General features: G+C 39.1%; 1 protein-coding gene across 1 annotated transcript; it reads left to right on the forward strand.

Annotated features, from left to right (window-relative positions):
* Positions 1-2,939: 2,939 nt before the first annotated feature.
* LOC109157969 (uncharacterized membrane protein At3g27390-like) lies at positions 2,940-8,808 on the forward strand. Its single transcript, XM_019305777.1, has 10 exons — positions 2,940-3,314; positions 4,701-4,809; positions 4,894-5,086; positions 5,191-5,327; positions 5,956-6,244; positions 6,535-6,641; positions 6,740-6,884; positions 7,007-7,205; positions 8,086-8,326; positions 8,431-8,808. The coding sequence occupies exons 1-10, from the start codon at positions 3,221-3,223 to the stop codon at positions 8,693-8,695; spliced, it is 1,779 nt and encodes a 592-aa protein (XP_019161322.1). The 5' UTR covers positions 2,940-3,220; the 3' UTR covers positions 8,696-8,808.
* Positions 8,809-16,563: the final 7,755 nt, after the last annotated feature.

The raw sequence follows: 16,563 nt of genomic DNA on the forward strand, positions 1-16,563 counted from the left end.
TGCAGTTATATCAAAATGATACTGTAGTTATAGTGAAATGAAACTGCAGTGTATATAAAATGAAACTGAATAACATTTCACATATTTGAGTGTATATTGTACAATGAAGCTGTAATTATATCAAAATGATCAAGTAGTTGTGTTTTAATGAAATTATAGTGTATATAAAATAAAATTAAATAACATTTTCACATATTTGAGTCTATAAATATCGAATGAAACTATAGTTATATCGAAATGAAACTGTAGTTGTGTTGAACTGAAACTGCAGTGTATACAAAATGACGCGCGGCGGAAACAAACACTGTTTATTTTCATTTAAAAAAAAAAAAAAAGACGCGCGGTGCATAATATAATTTGCCCTTTGCAACCTTTAATGTATTAAAAATAGCCAAAGGCCTTGTTGTCGAGCGACATAATTGTGACCCCTCAAATGAGAGGTTTCGTATGAACATATGCTACATTGTAATAAAGTCAATATTATTAAGAAAAAATGTATATCTTTAATTGCAAATGTTTTTTTTTTTTTAAAGATTACAAATGTTTATTAAAAATAAATTTTTAATGTGTCAAAAATGAGCCTTTACAATATAGGTCATAGTCTATTGTATAATGGCTATGAGGCCCATTCCTTCCTCCTTTCTAAGAGATTTACTCTAAGCCCATTAAGGCTTCACTGGATCCACTGATCCACCTTCACCCAAGCCAATGACACAAGGCAAAGTATTCAATGAATTCGGGTCCACATTGCAAGGTGGATTCGTGTTTAAAAATACACAATATATATACTGAATGTTTACAATTTATATATACTAAATATTCACAATTACATATTAAATGTTTACAATAGTATATTATATACTAAATGTTCATAATTTACATACTGAATGTTTACAATTTGAGTTGTGAACATTCAGTATATAAATTGTATATTTTGATTCAAGGTGGATCCGAGTCCATGGCATAATTTTCGATGACACAAAACACAAGACCTATCAATATTGATGAGGAAAATTATATCGTGGACTAACCTTTATAATGTGGGCAAATTGTTGTGTGGATCACAGCCCAAAACGATGTTGTTGAATTTTATGAATTAGAATAATGTATATTATGATATATTTGGTTGGAATTAGCAAGTTTTTATTATAGGATTAATGTATTGATTTTATAAATATATAGTTAACATATTATGTATATGCAATTAAGATATTATTTGTAATTAACGATTGTGTACACATTCTAACATTGTTCTAAGTGTATAGTATGTAAACTATTGGTAGATAAACTTAAAGCTTAAAGTTCATAAATTAAGTGTTTGACATGTAATAATTATAATTATTGTATAATTTTAAGTGATATTTGATTGAAATTAACAAGTTTTTATTATGAACTTAGCTATTGATTTTATAAATATGTAGTTAACAAATTTGTACATACAATTAATATTTTATATACATATAATTAACATATTATATATATCATATATGTAGTACCAACATTATTTTTGATTGGGTGAAAAAATTGTATCACTAAAAGCACCATTTATGTTAATTACAAAAATAATATCATTTAGGATTAAAATTTGTATATTTTTACACAAATTTTAAAAGTTCCTTGGTAATATTTTATAAATTCATTTCCTCTCGTTTTCTTCGAGTTCATTTTATTATTATTATATTTAGGGTTTTCATTTTCCAATGCCTCAAAATTATCAAACCTATTCTTGTATATTTTATACTCTACTAAACAAAGTAAATTCATATTGTATAAATAATTTTGTTATTTTTTTTTCTCGATTTGATTACATGTTTACTTATTAGATTACTAGAATTATGTATTAAGATTGATTTTATTCATTTTAGATAAAATTCATTATTAAATTGAAGATACCTATATTTAGGGATGTTAGCGAATAGAGCTTTCTATTTATGTTCGTGTTCAGTGAGATTCTGATATATATATTAATAGTTGTTGTGCTGTTTGTGAATATAAATTATTTTTTGTTCACAAACGAATTGTGATAATGAATATGAGCATGTGTTTGGTTATTAAGCGTGAATATGTTTGCGAACATTAACAAACACTAATAAACACTTAACAAACGAACACGAACATAATTTTTTTAAAACTTCAACAAACGAGCATAGATATGAACACTCTAAAAATCTTAAAATAGGAACACGAACAACTTCCATTAGTTCACGTTTGATTTATTAAGAGCCCTACCTACATCATATAATTTATACCTGTATTTTGATTAAATATTTATTAGTACAATATCGGTTGTCACTTTTTTTTTTTTTTTAAAAAAAATGAAATGTAATTATTACGCCACATAATAATAGAAAATGAAGCAAATGAAGCATTTGACACGTTTTGGATCAATTTTACTGAGTGGATGCTGAGTGCATACCAACTCCACAAGTTTCTGTTTTTTTTTTTTTTCCTTTCTTTTAATATTCCTAAGCATACTGCATAGCTGTTAAGATACATACATCTAATTGGGGCAACCACTTAAATTAATCAAACAATTAGTTTAATAATAAGTTTTAAATTTAAATCTCTCTAAAAATGGATTATTAACTTTTCTAAACGAAATTAATCAATTATGAACAATTTAAATTGATTTATATCGATTAAAGTTACAAAATGAATTTTAAAAGCGCACATTTCAATAATAATTCCGGGTGAATCAAAAGATTGAACGCCTAGAATAAACTCAACCAAGATGACTTAAAATACAAACTTGTAATCACAAAGTTACGCGTTCAAATCACAACATTCTTAATTTGAATCGATCAACTATGGACAACTTAAGATAATTTAGCCGTGCACGTTTTCATCGTCCACCAAAAAAAAATAGCGTCTAATTATCTATATACGAAGCCTGCCTGCATTGTTTTTGGAGGTTTAAAGAATATTTTCTCAAGGTTTAAAAAAAATGAACTATTTTCAAACAAAGAAAAGATAAAATTCCTTGCTTGTAAACTTACGCTCTGCAGTTTAATTGCTTTCTCCTTTGCATCTCCAAAGGCAAATTTGTGTTGCCCCTGCAGTTTATTAACTGTTTTCAGGTTGCTTTCCATTTTTATAACGAGTTTCAAGAATAATAGAAAGGCGAGTAGAAAGCTGGGATTTTGCTGAGGTTTTTTAAGAGAGATGGGTATGAAGCAATAGGAGAGAAGATCTTGTTTGGTGGGTGATTATACATACAGTAATGGAACCCCCAAGGGGGTTTCTGGCATCTCTATGGAACTTCATCCGTTTCTTGCCTTACTTCATTGGCCTTCTCATCCTTGGCACCATAAAAGGCATCTTTCCATCCCTGCTATACTCACTATTTTGCTATTTTGGTATTCATATTCAGAAACATGATATTTCCGGAGTTTATTCTTCTGCAAATTTTATCCTCAGATTTTACCTTTTGGTTGCTCCATTTTTATTTTTTCCAGAGTTCACATATTAACACTTTCTAAATATATGGCAATGGGATGTTTGGAATTTCAGTTAGTCCCAACAGAAACCTTATTGATAATTAAGTTTGCAATACAGCTATGGCAATATCAGTCCGCTGAAGGGCCAAGTCCAGCCCCGGGTGGCTAGGGGATCGTTGGGCGGAGGCCTGAAAGGCTAAGTTCGGCACCCTACCTTTCGAAAATGTGGCAATATGAGCCTGCATGGGCAGCTCAACTAGTCATAGAGGTGAAAATAAGAATGACCAGGGATCGAGTCTCACTAGCGGCTGTGTGGGAGCAACCTCTCAAAGTAAGGGGTCTCCTTGTGCGCAGTAAGCAAAGGTCTCAAATGTTCAGTTGAGTTACCATGATTTACATCCTCCTAGATGCTTTGTTGGGCCGAGGTGTGGGGTGCCCTTAGGGGTTGGGGTTCAGCCTTTTGGAAAGAAAATGTGGTAATATGACGGTATAAGGAAATAAAGTTGTGTCTTCACTACTAGCTTTAGTTTTTAGTGTAGCGGTAAGCGCTTAATCCTAACAATATCCAAAATAAAGTGAAGCTCCTTTTGTGTTGGTACCTATCTATACCCAACCTTTTTTGGAGATTTTCCAAAATGCCAATGAGCTCCAAACTTCGCAATTGCTTTAATCTAAATTATGCTTCCTTGGTAGAATGCAATGATAATTCTGAGAGGGGGAACTACATGGTCTCTCAATGCTCAAAGATTGCCCTTTCTTTAATCATAGTGAATTCTGGAGACTAACATCAGGCTGTCGAATGTATTTCAGTTAGGAATAGATATGTGGTATTTTGGGTTATTATTTCAGCAACAATCTTGCATTTGTTATTTTGTGGAAATAATGGTTCAGAGGAGAGCTTACGTGTCTTCCATCACTATCGTAGCTGCCATTTTACTTTCTTTTCTCCATCTTCTAATTGTTTTGATGTATAATTACTTATTTCTAGAGCTTTCCTTACGAAATTTCTTCACCAGGTACCATGGTATCTTAACGTATTTACTCCAATATACCAAAAGATTCTTAAATTCAAGATTGTATTTGCCACTGATCCAGTAACCAAAATTGCATCTATTATAGGAATAAGGGTCAAATAGGCCACTCAACTGCACACCAAACTACAACTATATTGTATATTATGAAGTCTCTCAGCTGGTGGCCTAGAGATTCGATGCAATTCTATATTAATGTTGACAAAATTTGTCTTATGCTTTCATTTTTCAGGTGTCATTTTGTGCCCATTTATACTTGTTATAGTTACAGTTGGGAACTCTGCTATAGTATTGGGACTTTGGCCAGTTCACGTGTTCTACTCATTTTACTGTGTCCTTAGGTGCCCTCTTCATCCATTTCACTTCATGCCAGCCTCAGTTTATTTGTTATACTTTTAATGGCCATTTTTTTTTGTCTTTTGCAGCGCAAAACTAATAGGCCCAGTTTTGAAACTCGTCTCTTGCATCTGTCTTCCTATCATTTTATTTTTGTGGTTACCGATTGCAATTGCCAGCAGCATTGTTGGGGGGGCGGCATATGGTTTTCTTTCACCCATGCTTGCCACTTTTCAAGCTATTGACCTAGGAAAGGCTAATAAACTTTACCACTGCATTTATGTATGTTTCGAAAACCGTCTTCTAAACCCTGTTATATGCATACATTTCCAGTCATTTTATTATCTTTACTTTGGCTAATCTTAGATGATGAGTTCTGCATATAGGATGGAACTTGGGATACAGTCAAAGGGAGCTGTACTATAGTTAGAGATGTAGGGGACATTTGTTACCATTCCTACTTCTCAGTAATGGATGATCTACGAATTCAAAAGTCTTCAACTGGAAAATATTACGAGATCAGGTTTTCATTCATCCTTTCTGTTTTGGCTTTTTGGGGAAATTTCTTTGCTGTTTCAATTCAGTCCTATGTGAAACTCTTCTACATGAAATCGGGAGTTTTGTTTGACACCTTAGAAAGAACTTGAGTACAAAAGCATAGTACATGTATTTTCTTTGTGCAAAAAAAGGAGGATGAGAGCATTTTGATTCCCAGCTTTCTTTGGAATGCAACTGATACGATCCCACATCGGCTCCAAGAGATTGTGGAGTGGTACTTAAGATGGGGCAAATCTCCACTCATGAGCTAGCTTTTGTGGTGGAGTTAAGGCCTTGGCTTGAGTGCCATAACATTTGGTACTTTCATTGAGAGGTCGGAGTGTGGTGGTAAAGGGCTACCTGGAAGAGGGTTACCCGGTGTTTGATAAGGTCCAGAGTGAAGCCATCCAAAGGGGAAAAGGGCTACCTGGTGCCGGGAAGAGTCCGGAGTGTAAGCCGACGTCCGGCAAAGCCGGGAAGGAGTCCGGAGTGTAAGCCGACGTCCGGCAAAGCCGGGAAGAGTCCGGAGTGTAAGCTGACGTCCGGCAATCACTCATGAGCTAGCTTTTGTGGTAGAGTTAGGGCTTTGACTTGAGTGCCGTATAATATTGCAGGTTGCTTTACCTTCCTGTAGCACTATTTTGTGGCTTGCTAGGTTCCATGGTCGATATGCTAGTGATCACTGTGATAGCTGCCTATAAAAGTCCTTATATGCTTATCAAGGGATGGTATCGCTTGTTTCACGATTGTATAGGCCGGGAGGGACCTTTCTTGGAGACAATCTGTGTGCCATTTGCTGGTCTTGCCATCCTGCTTTGGCCATTGGCTGTTGTTGGTGCATTCTTAGGCTCCATTGTATCGAGTATCTTCCTTGGTGCCTATGCAGGAGTTATTCTATACCAGGTATGGTTGATTTGGCCCATGACCTGGCTTTGATACCATTTGTTAGGATTAAACGCTTACCACTATGCCAAAAGCTATAGCTCACAGCAAAGACGCAACTTTATTTTCTTATATACTGCCACCACATTTTCGAGTGGCAGGGTGCTGGACTTGGCTCTTCACTGGCCTCCGCCCAATAATCCCCCAGCCACCAATTGTTGGACTTGGCCCTTTACTGGCCTCCGATCCGCCCAACAATCTATGCACATGTTTTCTTAATTGTGATAATTTTTTCCTTTTCCTTTGAACAGGAGAGCTCTTTCTGGTATGGGATATGCTATATTGTTGCCTCGATATCCATATACGATGAATATAGCAATGATATTCTTGACATGCGTGAAGGATCCTGTTTTCCCAGGTTCTAAATCTTGGATGATGTTTCAATTAAGCTTTGAACCATGTATTTTATTGGTATAATAAACTTTGACATTGCCTGAATTTGGGAGATCTATACAGGCCAACATACAGAGCGGAGACTACTTCAAGAACCAACTCCCATGCAGGTTCTTTCTCGAAATCTGATTCTCTCGGAAACCCACCCAATCGCTCAAACTCCATGAACGCCTCTATGATTGAATTGAAAGCCCGTGACTCCCGTGAGGTATGCTGTTGATTATCAAATAGCTTTATGGAGAAAAACTTTTCTTTGAAAGTTGAAACTATAACGAAAGTCATGTTTTATTGTAGAAATAATGGAACCCTAATAATACATTACTCTTGTAGCTTGCTGATGCCTTTTTCGAGGCGTGTCGGTGTAATGGTGAAATCTTGGCATCTGAAGGTGTTATAACACGAAAAGATTTTGAAGATGCCAAGTCTAGTCGAGATAATGGCAAGACCATAAGTATCGGTCTACCAGCATATTGTTTCCTCCAGGTGCTTCTACGTTCTGCCAAAGCCAACTCTGCTGGTCTGCTATTAAGTAAGTAACACATGCATCTAGTTCGATTATATACTTTGATATAGAGTTTATACCCAATTTAGTCATCGACTATAGTAGTTTTTCTCGATGTAGTCCTAATCGTCTTTTTGTTGGGTCCTCGACTTTTGCCACTAAATCGAAAAGAAACCACTATAGCCAAAGACTAAATTGGATATTAACTACTATAGTCGAGGATTATTTTGGGTAAAACCGTTGTAGTCGAAGACTAAAGTGGGTGTTAATAGAGGGGAAATTACCGAGCTACAGTTACAGAGCACTCATTTAGGGAAAACCATCAAAATTAAGGACCCAATTAAGCACAAAAAGACATTTAAGACTAAATCGAGAAAACCACTACAATCGAGGACTAAATTGGGTATTAAGTTATTAACTGGTTTGATATATGAGTTAATATCCAATTTAGTCCTCGACTATAGTAGTTTTTCTCGATTTAGTCCTAACAACTTTTTTGTGTTTAATTAGGTCTTCAACTTTGATGATTTTATCTAATTGAGTCATCTGTTAAGATAGTTTGGTAATTTCATCTCTATTAATACCCAATTTTGTCCTCGACTATACTAGTTTTACCCAAGTTAGTCTTCGAGTATAGTGGTTTTACCCAATTTTGTCCTCGAATATAGTGATTTTTCTCGATTTAGTCCTTGATTCTAACAGTCGATGACTCAATTGGGTAAAACCATCGACGTCGAGACCCAATTAAGCACAAAAAGACATTTAGGACTAAATTAGTTATTAACTCCTTTGATATATTATTGCTGAAGTGGTGATAAATGAATCGGTTATGTGAGCTTGATATCATATTGTGGAAGCAGTGATAAATGAATTGTTTACACGGCTTCTTCCTCCATCCCATCTACAGATGATAATACCGAAATAACTAGCACAAACAGGCCTAAAGATTCCCTATATGATTGGTTTTTCAATCCACTGTTGATCCTGAAAGAGCAGATCAAGGCTGATAACCTCTCTGAATCTGAAGAGAAATACCTCGGTAGATTGGTTCTGTTGGGCGGTGATCCTGAGAGCCTGAATAACTCGAATATTGGCTCGCCTCCTGAATCTGAGCTAAGACGAGCTGAGCTCGAGGCATTAGCTCGAAGGTGAATGCTAAAACCTTTAGAAACATATCATTGAACTCTGTCGATTATGATTTAGTATCGTGATATGAACTGAATGGTTTTCGTTCCTATGTTTGTTCACGAAGGCTTAGAGGGATAACCAAATCTCTATCGAGATTCCCAACGTTTAGGCGGCGGTTTGATAGCAGCATGAAGAGCGTGTTAGACGAGCTAGCCAAGAAGAATGGTGAGAGCAGAAAATGTGAAGCCGAGGGCCAAAATATCCGCAGGTCGAAGAGCATGTTTGTTAGGATTTTTAGCCAGAAATCTTTTAAAGACAAAAGAAGCAACACTGAAACTGATCAAGAGGCTCAAATGGTTGGTAACGAGGGAGATATTGAAATCAAGTGATTAAGGATTGTATGCTGTCGGGTCGGGGTGTGGGGCGTTTTGAGGTGCGGGATTCCACTTTTTTGTCACAAGGATTGAATATTGTGTGTAGGTGAATGAGAGATTTGTTTGAATTTGTACGGACTTCCAAATCTTACCCCATTCAATTTACTCCATGATGTGGCGGGCTTTGATAGGTCATTTTTTTCATGTGGATCTCTTAAAAGTGTCTACATCAATATTTTAAATGTGGGAGTAAAAGTTAGGAGTATAGAATAGGAGTAATGTAGTACTTTTTCGAACCCGATTTTAAATTCTCTTCCCACTTAATTCCCACCTAATTCCAAAAATCATTAAATTCCGTAGTTTGGTTGGAGGGAATTACAATTCCATGGAATTGCAATTCCCCCATTTTCATGGAATTAAAATCTCATGTCCCCCCTGGTATTTTAATTCCTGGGAAAAAAAGATAGTGATGAGTCAACATTACCCCTTCCATTTTTTAACTTAAAATTAATGTCTAACAACAATAATGGACATTTTTAACTTTATACTACTTATTCCCTTTCAATTCCCATGTATACCAAACATTAGAATTGAAATTTCCAGTAATTCTATTCCTGTCAACCAAATACTGGAATTTAAATTCCCACTTTATTCCCAGTAATTCAACTCCCATGGAATTACAATTTCTTTCCCACATAATTCCCTAAATGCATTGCATGAGGGTCAAATTAACTAACCAACTAGCTTATGGCCTTTTGCTACAAAATATTTTTATAGCAAATTCTTGATGAAAGATTTTAAATCGAAAGTAATTGTTTAAAATAATGCTTATTACTTTGATAACAAAAACTAATACCTACCAATTTATACAAAAAAAAAAAAAAAGTTAATACTGGTAATGTATTTTATTTTATATCACTTTTATATAAAAGTGAATATAATACTTCTCAATAAACATGTAATATTTCTTAAAAAAAATGTGTTACTTTTCAATTTAAGACAATACATATAAACATGTAATACAATTCAATAAAATCGCAATATTTTTCAACAAATAATTTAATATTTTATACCAAACATGTAATACTTTACAAAGAAAAATATTACATTTTTCAAGATTAATGTAATACTTTGCAATGAATATGTAAATATGTAATACTTTGTTCAATGAATAGTAATGTAATACTTTCAACAAACAGTTAATGGTTTCTAAAGGAGAAGTAATAAAGTGGAAATTTAATTTTTGTCTGAGATGAGGGGGATACCCAAAACAACTACTCAAAGCGCCCTACTCAAAACGTCCTGACATCCCTTGATGACTCAATAATTTTGCGTGGAGAGGAAGCACCGATCTGATCCAGAGCCACCAGCTCCATTAACTCTGGCAGAGGTGATGAGAAAAGACGAAGCCCTCTCTCGTTCATTACATCCTGCGATGCCATCTTGTCAGCCACCTTGTTCTGCTCTCTGTAAATATGCTCATAATGTACTTCCAAAAAACTAGCCGCTTCTTGTATGCACAGCCAGCCAATGTTGTGATTTTGGTCCTTCCATCCGCCTTCCTTGCGCAAACATTCCACTACGTTCTTAGAATCGCATTCGAGTAGGGATGGCAATGTGCCCCGTCCCCGATCCCCGCCCCGAAAGAGACGGGGATGGGGAAAATTTTCGGGGAACAGGAACGGGGACGGGGAATATGTGTGAATCCCCGCAGGGGACAGGGATACCCCTCCCCTCCCCGCCCCGTCCCCGGATAATTATTATATATGGAGGGCCCCGTCCCCGGATAATTATTATATATATATTTTCGGGGAACAGGAACGGGGACGGGGAATATGTGTGAATCCCCGCAGGGGACAGGGATACCCCTCCCCTCCCCGCCCCGTCCCCGGATAATTATTATATATGGAGGGCCCCGTCCCCGGATAATTATTATATATATATATATATATATATATATATATATATATATATATATATATATATATATATATATATATATATATATATATATATATATATATATATATATATATATACACTAACAATATATTAGTATACTTTAGTATAGAATATATATACTGTGTTAATATTAATTATAAAACATATATATATATATATATATATATATATATATATATATATATATATATATATATATATATATATATATATATATTTCATTACACACATATATATAGTATACTATTAGTGTGTGTGTGTGTGTATATATATATAGTTAGTATTTTAATTTTTGAAACTAGTACTTAAATTTTAATTTTTTATTATTAAAAATTAAAATTATTTAACATTTTGAGTAGGAGTTGACGGGGAATGGGGAATCCCCGACCCCGTCTAATTCCCCGCGGGGACGGGGACGGGGAGTATACTCCCCGCCCCCGCCCCCGCCCCGTTGCCATCCCTACATTCGAGAATTATCCTCGTGGCGCCAAAATTTTTCGCCATTCGTAGCCCCTGGAGAACTCCCCATGCCTCAGCAGCTTCAACAGAACACCTTCCAATTTTGTAGGAGAAACCCCGACACCACCTGCCATCCTCATCCCGAAGCACACCACCACAGCTCGCTAAGCCTCTTTGTTTGCAGCACCCATCAACATTAAGCTTCAGCCAGCCCCTCAACGTCTCTTCCACGCCACCGAAGTGGTAACGGCAAAGGGCGGTTTGTTCATAGGTTTCCATTTTTTCTTGAAGGCCCCTGCCACTTCATTGTCATACTTCCGGAGCCAAGTGATCTTTTGGTCTAGAGGCATAAGGTTCCCATTGAAAAGCTCGTCATTCCGCCACCTCCACAGCCACCATAACCTGCATGCGAAACGCTCAGGCCAACCCTCCGAAAAGCCATTTTTAGCATCTCTATGTAGATTTTTCTCGAGCCATTCTGCCCAGTCCAACCTACGCAGCTTCTCGATCGTTCTCCAATGCAAAGCCGCCTCCCAGATGTTTCTGGTCGCCACACATCTCCGAAACAAATGATTTAGGTCTTCCCTTTGTCCTGCACAACGAAAACAACATGCATCAGAAGTCAGATGGCGCCTTTCACACTCTGCATTCGTAAAGATCCTCTCATGTCGCACTAGCCAGAGGAACATAGAGACTCTGGCCGGCACCCGCAACTTCCAAATCAACTTCCAAAACTTGTCTATATCGCTATAGCATGACCTCCGGTTATCAACCCATACGCAGATTTCACCGAGAATCTTCCATGGGCATCCGGGCTCCAACCCCATTCGTCGCACACGTCTTCCCTCACCAATTCGAAGCCTGCAAGTGTTTCTAATTCCTCCCGAGGCAAATTTTGTTCCAAATTTTCCCACTTCCAACCTCTGGCCTTGTCCCAATATTCGTCAACATTTGCGTACAACTCGGGAAGACTGAGCGGTCGAAGAAGTTTCTCGTACAAAGAGTATGGATAGAGCCATTTATCCATCCAGAAGCGGGTGCTCTCGCCATTACGTACCATACCCATGATACCCTTTTCCAGCCATTCACTCGCAGTGCACATACCTCTCCATACATTTGATGAAGTCCGTCTGCTAGAAATGTCCATTCGAGCACCAGTCTGGCATTTGTATTTCATCGCTAGGGTGGTTGCCCATAGAGCCTTTGATTCCGTCCTGAATCTCCAGCAGAGTTTGGTCATGCACGCAATGTTCATCTCATGTAGTTTCCTTAGACCGAGGCCACCATTCGCCCTTCCCGTTGTAACCAAATCCCAACTTACTGGACTCATTTTATTTTCCCCTGTTAGCTCATTTCTACCCCATATAAAGCGTCTGGTCCTTTTTTCAATTTCATCGCAAATTCCTTTCGGGAGTGCTGCGGTCTGCATGGTGTAAACCGGGATAGCGTTCAGAACAGATTTCGCTAATGTGACTCTCCCAGCAAGCGACAGAGTTTTGGCCTTCCACCCTTCCAACCTATGCGCAATGCGTTCCAAAAGGCCAGCATAAGTATTGCAAGTCACCCGACCATGGATGGATGGCACTCCTAAGTACCTTCCCAAGTCTGTTGTTGCAGCTATACCCAACTTGCCCGCAATCGCTGTAGCCACTTATGGGGGCGTGTTTCTTGAAAAATGGACCTGTGACTTACTGAGACTGATTCTCTGCCCAGAGACCTTACAAAAGGAATCCAGACAGCTTTGCACAATATCCACCTGAGCCACCGATGCCTCAGTGAAAAGTACCATATCATCGGCGAAGCATAAATGAGACAAGATTGGCCCGTCTGGAGCCAATTTGATTCATTTCCAATTTCTTTTAGTGACCTCGGACAGGATTAACTGACTGAGCCATTCCATACACAAGACGAAGATAGCTGGAGACATGGCGTCTCCCTGACGAATACCTCGTTCGGGCCTGAAATATTCTAGTCTTTCCCCATTCCAAATGATTGCTAACTTGGAAGTTGAAACGCAAGACATAATAATTTTAACCCAACTATCATTAAAACCTGCCTGTACCATAGTGTCCTTGATGAAATCCCACGACAGCCTGTCGTAGGCTTTTTCCAGGTCCAGTTTAATGGCCATGTATCTTTGCTTTCCACGAGCTTCCCGCATGGTGTGCATAACTTCCTGGTACACAATCACGTTGTCCGTAATCTGTCTTTCTGGGACGAAGGAACTTTGGTGCAGTCCTATAACCTGAGGCAAGATACACTTTAACCTGTTAGTAATTGTCTTGGTCAGGATTTTATAACTTACATTGCAAAGGCTGATAGGCCGAAACTGTTTAATCGTGTCGGGGAACCAGACTTTTGGAATTAGCGCGACAAGCGTATCATTCAAACCTTCCGGGATCTCACCAGATCTGAAAACACTTCTGACCAAATTGAAAATGCTATCTCCAGTTACTTCCCACGTATGCTGATAGAAGCCCGCCGGTAAGCCATCCGGGCCCGGGGCTTTGAACGGTTTCATGTCAAAGATAGCCTTCTGCACTTCCTCTTTTGTGACCTCCCTATTAAACACCCGTTTGTCTATGCGCCTAATCCTAGGGAAACGTGCTTCAAAATCAAGCACACCTGTCGCCTCCGTGTCTTCGGTGAACAGAGCAGCATAAAAGTTCCTAACATGTTCTCGAAGCCCTTCGCCCTCAGTGAGCCAGTTCCCATTCTTGTCTATGAACTTTGTTACCTTTGTGCGTGACTGACGGACAGTTGCAGCCGCGTGGTAATAAGCGGTGTTTTTGTCCCCTGACGTTATCCAATCTTCCCTTGATCTTTGGAACCATAGCAGCTCCTCTTGATACAAGGTGTCCTCCAGCTCAACTTGTAGCTTCTGTTCGAGCTTACATAGACCTCTATGATACTTATTAGCTAGAATCCGTTGGATTCCTCCAAGCCTGGAAAGCAGAACTTTCTTCCTTTTGAAGATATTCCCAAACACCTCTTTATTCCATTCAGAAAGGCCATGAGCAACCCTCTGAACGTTGCCGGCCAAATCCCGATCCGTGTTCCACATCCTCTGAACAACCTTCGTCAAGTCCTGGTGAGTAAGCCAAGCAGCCTGAAAATGAAATGGAAAAGGTTAGTGGGATTACCCCTTCGGCTCTCGTGTAGCCGAAGCAAGAGCGGGGCATGGTCCGAAGCAACCCTAGGCAAATGCTCTACTTCAGCATCCGGGAACCTAACTCGCCAGTCAATATTACACAAGGCCCGGTCAAGCTGAGCCCCCTTTGTAGCATCCGTCGGTCCATTCTTGACCCACGTCAACCTGGGCCCCGAAAATCCCAAGTCAATGAGACCTTCGTCTTGGATCCAGTTGACAAAATCCGAGCTCTTTTGGGTAGAGAACGAACTGTAGTTAGTCGTTTCTTCCTTGTTGATGACTGAGTTGAAGTCCCCGGTTAAAAGCCAAGGGCCTTGTGGGCCGCGTTTAGACTGAGATAGGTCCCGCCAGAGTCTGCGGCGGAGGTGGTGGGTCGGGCTTCCATAAACTGCCGCAAACACCCATGGTGGTTGCCCGCTTTGAGAAACTTGCACCAAAATAAACTGCGAATGAGTGAAAAGGACAGAGATGTGCACCGGGTCCTTCCAAAGAACCCAAATGCCCCCACTAAAGCCAACGGCCTCCACTCGGATCCAGTCCGAAAACCCGAGCTGTGAGCAGATTTTGTTAGCCTGATCTCCAGAAACTTTTGGTTCAAAAAGACCCAGGATATTGGGCTTGTAGACCTGTAATAAGTGCTTAAGGGCACGGCGGAACGGCCTTCCGCTCGCCCCTTGGCAATTCCATATCAAACAATCCATAAAAAAGGTGAGAAAAAGGGAAGCAAAAACGCACAAAAACCAAAGTAAACAAGGCAAGAGAAACAAAACCTCAGTGGCCAAAAGTGGCCCCATCACTATCACCTAACCCCGGGATTCCTTCCAAATCCATAACCACGTCACCTTCATCGTCAATGTGCCCTGGCGGGTCATTATGGTGTTCCTTTGTGAGTTGCCAGACTGGCGATGGGAGATCGCCTGCCTCGTCCCCACCGAACACCTTTGACGAATGGATCACCAACCCGCCTTGCTCACCCCGCACAACTACATGCTCATCTTCTTCGGCTGCACGCCTTAGTCCTACTCTTCCTCCCCCTCGGGCTCTTGGTACGTTATCCCTTCTTGCCGTAGGTGTTCTTGATGTCCCGGGAGGTGCGTTCAATATCTGTTGTTCAACTACTACCACATTCGGTCGCCTTATACTGTTGCCCGCCGCCACACCTCCTTGTTTCCCTCTTGCCGGAACTTCCACAACCTCTGCCTGTCGTCCCACCTCCTCATCACCATTTTTTCCTGACATAGCCGCCATGTCTCCCTCGCCAAATCCATCCTCTATCGGTGCCAAAAGTTCAAACCGCGATGTCTGTACTTTGCTATTATTCTCGGTTGGGCCCTTCTCTCCCGCCGGCCGGGATGGTCTTACAATTTGCCTGCCCCCAGCTTGTGCCCGGCGCCCCGGCGCGATCATCCATTCTCCGAACGGCGCTGCTCCAACAATAACACTCCGCTTCCCTGCTGCAGGCTGCCCACGGTCCTCGTCTTTACCTTCATCCCTCCGGCCATCCTCGGGTCTGGCCATCTTCGGGCAAACGTCAGACTCATGTCCGTATATGCCGCAAGAGAAACACACCATATGAATTGCTTCATACGCTACAAATCTAACACAACCTTTATAATTAAACTTTGAAATAAGGGGTTTCGTTATATCAACTTCGACGCAGATGCGTGCAAACATTCCACGTGAAACTGAACTCGTAGCGCGATCCACTCGAAGAGTCCGTCCCACTTTATTCCCAAGCTTCCTGAGAAAAATAAGACTGTAATATTCTGCAGGTAAACATGGTATTCTGATCCATACCAGGACTTTCTCTGTTACATTCGAGAAGGGGTCGAAGTCGGGAACCCAAGGCTTCACGATCAGGTAGTGATCCAAGACCATCCACGGTCCTTCGAACATGGCGAATTCTAGATCTTCGACAGCCCCGAATCTCACAATGAAATAACCATTGTCTATTGCGATGAGATCCATCTTCCCCTTCGGTTTCCAAAGTGGAAATTTAATACTTTTTATTGAAAATATGATAATTTTCAAGAAAAAAGTAATACTTTAATTTTCATTGAAAATATAATATTTTTCAATCGAAAACTAATACTCCTCCTTACATTTTAGTAAAAAATGAAATATTTTCAATTAAAAACTAAATACTTTTTAAAGAAAAAGTAATACTTACAGAGAAAAAATCAGTAAAAAAATAATATTTTAATTTCATCAAACATGTAATACTTTTTAAGTAAAAAGTAATTCAATGATAAGGCAATACTTCTCAACGAACCGTTAATATTTTTTTTTTAAAGTAATAATTCAAAAGTAT

Source organism: Ipomoea nil, unplaced genomic scaffold, assembly GCF_001879475.1.
Source record: "Ipomoea nil cultivar Tokyo-kokei standard unplaced genomic scaffold, Asagao_1.1 scaffold2805, whole genome shotgun sequence".
In the NCBI taxonomy this organism is placed as follows: Eukaryota; Viridiplantae; Streptophyta; class Magnoliopsida; order Solanales; family Convolvulaceae; genus Ipomoea; species Ipomoea nil.